The sequence below is a fragment of the Melanerpes formicivorus genome, unplaced genomic scaffold (assembly GCF_026170545.1).
Source record: "Melanerpes formicivorus ecotype bairdi unplaced genomic scaffold, bMelFor1.0.p_v2 SCAF_220, whole genome shotgun sequence".
Taxonomy (NCBI): Eukaryota; Metazoa; Chordata; class Aves; order Piciformes; family Picidae; genus Melanerpes; species Melanerpes formicivorus.
This window is the reverse complement of record NW_027142572.1, coordinates 381,460-388,479: the sequence shown is the minus strand read 5'-3', so window position 1 is coordinate 388,479 and position 7,020 is coordinate 381,460. Positions and strand designations below refer to the sequence as shown.

Genomic DNA, 7,020 nt, shown 5'->3' with positions numbered 1-7,020 from the left:
TGAGGGCCATGGGCAGCACAGCGCCAGTGCCAGCCTCTCACCTACCCCCTGCCCCCTCCCTGAGGAACAGGGCACACAGGTGTGTCTCCACAAGCAAGACAGCTCTAGGACACAGGCCTTTCCTCAGTGCAAAGATATTCAGGGGGTACCTGAACACCTTTCCTCCTCCTCCCCCCAGGGCTGGCCTTTCTGAAGAGCAAAGAGAGCAGCACCAGGAGGGACTTTGGAGGGGAGCTTCTGGTCAGGCACCTCGCCTGTCCCAGGGCACCCTGAATGCTCTTACAGAATGACACAGAGGTAGGGGCCCCTAGGCCAAGCCCTCTGCTAGAGCAGGATCACCTGGAGTAAGTGGATCACACAGGAAGATGTCCAGGTGCACACTGCCACTTGGAACCTCATGAGGTTCCCCTCAGCCCACCTCTCCGTCCTGGCCAGGTCTCTCTCGAGGGCGTTTTGATCAGATCCTCTCTCATTCTCCTCCAGTGCACAGGTTGCTCTGGGGCCCAAAGCCTGGCACCTCCCATCCCATAATAGACTGCACCAGTGATCTGCAGGAGAGCAGCCCTGTGGAGAAGGAGCTGGGGGTCCTGGTGGACAACAAGTTATCCACGGGACAGCAATGTACCCTGGGGGCCAAGAAGGCCAAGGGGATCCTGGGGTGCATTAAGAGCAGTGTGTGCAGAGGAAGGTTCTCTTCCCCCTCTGCTCTGCCCTGGTGAGGCCACACCTGCAATACTGCATCCAGTTTGGGGCTCCCCAGTTCAGGTGAGACAGGAATCTGCTGGAGAGAGTCCAATGGAGAGCTGCCAGGATGGTTGAGGGACTGCAGCACTGCCCTGTGAGGAGAGGCTGAGAGATGTGGGGCTGCTTAGAATGGAGAGAAGACTGAGAGGGCATTTAATGTTGATAAATGTCTGAGGGCTGGGGGTCAGGAGGGAGGGGACAGGCTCTGCCCAGCTGCACCCTGCAAAAGGACAAGGGGCAAGGGATGGAAACTACAGGACAGGAGCTTCCACCTCAACATGAGGAGGAACTTCTGCACTGTGAGGCTCACAGAGCCCTGGAGCAGGCTGCCCGGAGAGGTTGTGGAGCCTCCTTCTCTGGAGCCTTTCCAGCCCCATCTGGATGTGTTCCTGTGTGACCTGTGCTGGATTCTGTGCTCCTGCTCTGGCAGGGGGGGTTGGACTCGATGATCTCCAGAGGTCCCTTCCAACCCCTAACATCCTGTGAGCCTATGATCTGCTTGCCTCGAGCTCACAATCCCACCCGTGCTGCTAAGGCCACCTGTACAGTTTCCATCCACTGAAAAAAACCCTTCCCAAACCTCCAGAGTGTTGGAAACGTTAATGATCTGACCACAACATTGGTGCACCAGAAGGGGATGGAAGTCCTGACATTCATTTTCTGGTTCCTCTGCTCTAGGAGCCCTGCAGTGAACTCGGTGATCTTTAGAATAGAATCGAATAGGACCAGGCTGGAAGAGACCTTCAAGATCCTCGCCAAGCCCTCACATCCTGTGATGCCTCCAGCAGCCTCTTCCCCAGCCTGCAGGGGGCACTCGGCAGCGCTGCCGCCGCGGCCAGGCTCCGTGCCGGCTCCGTGCGCGAGCGTGGGGGCGGTCCGGGGGCGGTCCGGGGGCGGTCCGGGGGGCGGTCCGGGGGCGGTCCGGGGGCGGTCCGGGGGCGATCCGGGGGCGGTGCCTTTGGGCACCCTCCGCCCCGCCCCGCCCCTCCCCGCTCCGCCAGCCTTAAAGCGTGGGCGCCGGGCAGCGCCGCTCAGACTGCGCCATGGCAGGGGCCGGAGCTTGTGTGGCGCTGCTGGCCGCGGCCTTGGTGTGCGCTGCCACCGCGCAGGGCAGCGAGCGCCGCCCGATGGTGGGCGCCCCGGTCACCATCAGCGACGGCGACAACGATGAGGGCCTGCAGCAGGCCCTGCGCTTCGCCATGGAGGAGTACAACAAGGCCAGCAACGACATGTACTCCAGCAGGGTGGTGCGGATCATCAGCGCCCAGAGGCAGGTGGGTGCCCTGGCCGGCTTGGCAATGGTGGCGGCGGCTGCCTGCGCCCCGGGGGGCGTTGGGTCGAGCCCGGTGCCTTCCGGGGAGCAGCTGGAGATGAGGCCTGTGGATTTCCTTGCAGAAGGAGCAGGCCTCAGCTCGAGGGGGCTGGCCCAGCTGTTCCCTTCCCCCTCCTCCCCAGAGCGAAGAAAGCCTTTCTGCTGTCTGCTGGGTTCTGTTAATCTCCTAGGCGGTGTTCATGTCCTTCTCTGGAGGCGTTCGGAGCCGCCTGGGTGCGTCCCTGTGCCCTACTGTGGGTGACCCTGCGCTGGCAGGGGGGGGGGTCGGACTGGGTGACCTTCCGAGGTCCCTGCCAGCCCCTAATGTCCTGGGGTTCTGTAACCAAACCGTCCTTGTGTGGTCCTGCAGAGGCTGGGGGAGTTCCCTCCCGCTGCTGCTGACTTCAGGCCGGTCTCTGCTGGGCGAGGAAGCTGCTCTCCGAGACTTGTTTACTTGGATTTGGTTTCCTGTTTCTGAGAGGCTGCCAGCTCCCTCCTTTTGTAGCAGCTGCCACACAGGCTCCCCTCTCCTGCTGGGGTCTGGTTTCCATCGTGTCACCAGGAGACTGCCTGCCCCTCTGCTAGGCTTTTCTCACCAGGGGCTGCAAATAAAGCTGCTTCTGCCTCCCTGTCTTGCTGCAGGTTGTGGCTGGAATGAAGTACATCATGGAGGTCGAGATTGCCAGGACAACCTGTGAAAAGCCAGCAGCTGATCTGCAGAACTGTGCTCTCCCTGACTCGCCCCAGCTGGCCGAGGTAAGCTCCAGAGCATGGCTCAGTGGCCCCTGGCTTTCCAGCCTCTTCCCTCCGGCTGACCTGGTAAGAGGTATGAGCACTGTCACCTGCCTGCCCCAGTGGAGATCAGAGGCTTCCTGCTCGGAGGTGAAGGTGCTCCCCTTGCAGAACTTGTCTTCCCAGGTGATGATGACAGAGAAGGCAGGGCAGGGCTTTCTGACCTGCTTTGGAAGGGCTGGTCTGGGGCTGGAGCATGTGGAGGGCTCAGTCTCTCACAGTGGATGTGTGGAGGAAACTGCCAAGCTCCCCAGTTCAGTGTCTGGGGTTTTCATAGCACCCTTTCATCCTGTGGGTATTGTAAGCTTGCCTGATTGACACAGGCTTTCCTGGGAGGCCTTCCAAGAGGCAGGTTGCTATTAATGTCCCTGTGAGGTGTTCAGAATAGGATTGGATGTGGCACTTCAAGCCCTGGCTTAGTTGTCATGAGGTGTTGGGTAATGAGTTGGACTTCATGATCTCTGAGGTCTTTTCCAGCCTGGTTGGTTGATAATAGCTTGGTAAACACAGAGAACAGAGGCAATGATCTTCCAGGGATCCCCCAGCTTTTGAGGTGAGAGCACCAAATAGGTCTGTCTTGACCTGACCTGAGCCTAATCTTCCCTCTAGCACTTAATTGCTTCTGTTAATCACAGTGAGAGGCTTAGCTTCTCTGTGCACATGCCCTTTCTGCCTGCACATCCAAGAAGGGTGGCTGCACACAAGTGATCTGTGCAGCAGCCAGCTGGAAGCTCCTGTGTGCCCTCCTCAGCAGGGATTGTTTGACATGCAGACACCCAGGCCAGCTGTGCCTCACAGCTTCCCTTGGGGGATTAGCCCTGCTGGAAGCTTGCCTCTGTCTGGATGGGTCAAGGCAGTAACCTGAATGCTGGAGGGGGGGTGAAATTTCAACCCACCACACGGCTTTGCCAGAGCAGCTCAGCTGGAAGCAAATGGAAGCTGCAGAACTACAATCTGCACTGGAATGCAATGAGCATGCACAAAACACACAGCACTCACAGCAGTTACAGGTAATAAACAGCACAAGAGCCCCCTGGCCAAAGTCCAGGGGAAGCTACTAGCTTCTCCCTCCCTGCCTCTTCTTACCCCCTGTACAAAAGGGAGAACAGAAAGGGGCAGAGGGATGTTAGGCTTAGCCAACACTGCAGCCAAGCTCAAGCAGAAGCAAGTTTGTATCTCTCCCAGAGTGAAGAAGCCAGGGGAGAAGAGAGCTTGGTTTGGTAGGACTGGTTTTAGTCCCTTGCCTCTCCAGTGGGGTTGTTCAGAATGACCTTTATGTTCCCTTCAACACCCAACAGGGATTTACTTACATTTTACTACTTTCTGTTCAAGACCTGTGAAAAACTTTAAAGGCATAGCCTGAGACTGCCACAGCTGATGATCAGAAGTGTTGACTACTCAGTTCCTCTGTCAGTGTTTGCTCATCTTCAGCAGGTACTGACAGCAGTGCTGTTCCAAACTCAGAGTCACAGAATGGTCAGAACTGGAAGGGACCTCAAGGCTCAGCCAGTTCCAACCCCCTGCCATGGGCAGGGACACCTCACACCACAGCAGGTTGCTCACAGCCACCTCCAGCCTGGCTGCAAACACCTCCAGGCAGGAGGCTTCCACCACCTCCCTGGGCAGCCTGTGCCAGGCTCTCACCACCCTCCTGGGGAACAACTTCTTCCTCACAGCCAAGCTGAATCTACCCATTTCTAGTCTTGTTCCATTCCCCTCAGCCCTATCACTCCCTGACACCCTCACAAGTCCCTCCCCAGCTTTCTTGTAGCCCCCTGCAGATCCTGGAAGGCCACAAGGAGGTCTCCTCAGAGCCTTCTCTTCTCCAGACTGAACAGCCCCAACTCTCTCAGCCTGTTCTCATAGCAGAGCAGCTCCAGCCCTCCGCTCACCCTCGTGGCCCTTCCAGCACCTCCAGATCCTTCCTGCAACGGAGGCTCCAGACCTGGACACAGTGCTCCAGCTGGGGTCTCAGCAGAGGGGAGCAGAGGGGGAGAATCCCCTCCCTGGCCCTGCTGGCTGTGCTGCTCTTGCTGCAGCCCCAGGATACCTGAGGAGAGTGCCCGTCTGGGGAGCTGTGGAAGTGGCTGGCTTGGGTGGGGCAGCAGATCCCTGCAGGCCAGTGGTTGATGACAGCTTTGTGCTCTCCCTCTGGTCACTCCCTCTTCTGTTCTCTCTCTCTCCTTCAGCACACCATCTGCAAGTTTGTGGTGTACGTTGTTCCTTGGCTGAACAAAACTCAACTGCTGAAGAGGGAGTGCCAGTGAGCCTGCCTGGGCTCCAGCAGAGGCCAGCAAGCAGCTGCTCAGATTTGAAAAGGATTCAAGAAACAAAGAATAAAAGAAGGAAAGAAAAACCAAACCCCAAAGAAAGGCAATAACACAAACTTCTCAGTGGCTGCTAACTACTTTTGTATGCTTGTGCTATGCAAGATAAACTCTGTAACTTCTAAGCACATAAGAGCTCCACTCTCTCTCTCTTTGTAATTGCAGGCTTGGAGGAGCTGTTTGGTTTGGTCTCCCTACAGCATTCCCAATAAAGTAACTCCAACATCAGCAGTCTGGTTCCTTAAAAGCAAAGCAGCCCTGGGTGTCCTTGCTGTGTGAGGGCTGGGGGCATAACACTTGGTTGCTGTAATGCAGTTTTCTGTGAGCTGCTGCTTGGATCTGTGAGCAGTCCATGGTGCCTGAAGAAGGGAGGGAGAGGGAAGGGGAATCCTGGCAAGGGCTTGTAGTGACAGGACAAGGGGGGAGGGCTGTAGGGTGCAAGAGAGGAGATGCAGGCTGGAGATTGGGATGGAATCCTTTGCAGGGGGGTGGGGAGGCACTGGAACAGGTTGCCCAGGAAGGTTGTGCCCCCTCCCTGGAGGTGTTCAAGGCTGCCAGGCTGGCTGAGGCCTGGAGCAGCCTGCTCCCCTGGAAGGTCCATGGCAGGGTGGGTGGTACCAGATGTTTATTTAAGGTCACTTCCAACCCAAACCATTCTCTGCTCACAAAGGAGATCAACAGTGCCTCCAGTTTCACTCTGGGTCTGAGTGAGTCCCTAGGCATTGGTCACTGCAGAGGCATTCTCCTTTGGGGTGCTAAGTCCAGTTTCACTCTGGGTTCTGAGTGAGTCCCTAGGCATTTGTCACTGCAGAAGCATTCTCCTTTGGGGTGCTAAGTCCAGTTTCACTCTGGGTTCTGAGTGAGTCTCTAGGCATTGGTCACTGCAGAGGCATTCTCCTTTGGGGTGCTAAGACTCATGGTTCCAGGTGCTGGCTGCTACACTGGTTTGGGCAAGGTCAGGGAGGGAGATGCAGCTAGGTGATCTGTGAGGTCCCTTGCCACCCAAACCATCCTGTGAGGGCTGTGTGTGTTTCTGTAGCTGTGCTGTAAGAGCTAACACTGTCTCCCTGTGCTTCCTGCAACCTGCCCTAGGAACCCTTTCTGTCTGAGCTAGTCTTGGCAGGTTGTATCATCAGGGGTTGTGGAGCAGAAAGCTCCAGGCCTTTCCTTCCAGGCCTTTCCTTCCAGCCCAGGCAGCAGCCTGGCTTGCTCCAGTTTTAAACTAAGCCATGCAGAGCTGGAGGAGCAGCTTCCTTGGCATGTGTCTCTGAATCATGACAGCTTCCCTTTTCAGGCAGAGGTGGGTGCAGAAACAGAGTCATGGAGTTGTTTTGGTTGGCAATTTCAGATCATTGAGTCCAGCCTAGCTGTGCCAAGTCTGGTGTTGAACCCTGTCCCCCAGCACCACAGCTCTCTGTCCTTTCAACATCTCCAGGGCCTGGGTTCAACCAGGAGCCTTTTGCAGTCCTTGAGAACCCTTTCTGGAAAGGAGTTCTCCTAATACCCAACCTCAACCTCCCTTGGTGAAACTTGAGGCCATTTCTTATCCTGTCATTTGTGACCAGGGGGAAGAGACCAACACCCACCTGGCTCCAACTCCCCTCAGAGAATGCAGAGAACAAGAAAATCTCCTTTCAGCCTCCAGACTAAACCCCAGTTCCCTCAGCCCCTCCTCACCAGCCCTGTTCTCCAGCTTCATTGCCCTCCTCTGGACCTGCTCCAGCACCTCAGTGTCTTGTAGTGAGGGCCCCAAAACTGAACCCAGGACTCAAGGTGTGGCCTGAGCAGTGCTCAGTACAGGACAATCACTGCCCTGGCCCTGCTGGCCACTCTATTCCTGCTGCC

At 56.9% G+C, this 7,020-nt stretch overlaps 1 protein-coding gene across 1 annotated transcript; it reads left to right on the top strand.

Moving 5' to 3' along the window:
* The first annotated feature begins 1,768 nt into the window (after positions 1–1,768).
* Positions 1,769–5,403, top strand: LOC137458087 (cystatin-like). The gene is made up of 3 exons (XM_068169756.1): positions 1,769–2,018; positions 2,699–2,812; positions 5,038–5,403. Exons 1-3 carry the CDS (start codon positions 1,788–1,790, stop codon positions 5,113–5,115), a joined length of 423 nt encoding a protein of 140 aa, XP_068025857.1. The 5' UTR covers positions 1,769–1,787; the 3' UTR covers positions 5,116–5,403.
* The last annotated feature ends 1,617 nt before the right edge of the window (positions 5,404–7,020 follow it).

Bases quoted from the DNA above. Each gene is read 5' to 3' on its own strand.
- LOC137458087 (XM_068169756.1), top strand. From the start codon at position 1,788: ATGGCAGGGGCCGGAGCTTGTGTGGCGCTGCTGGCCGCGGCCTTGGTG. The intron at 2,019-2,698 runs GTGGGTGCCCTG...GTCTTGCTGCAG, and splicing joins TCATCAGCGCCCAGAGGCAG to GTTGTGGCTGGAATGAAGTA. The intron at 2,813-5,037 runs GTAAGCTCCAGA...TCTCTCCTTCAG, and splicing joins ACTCGCCCCAGCTGGCCGAG to CACACCATCTGCAAGTTTGT.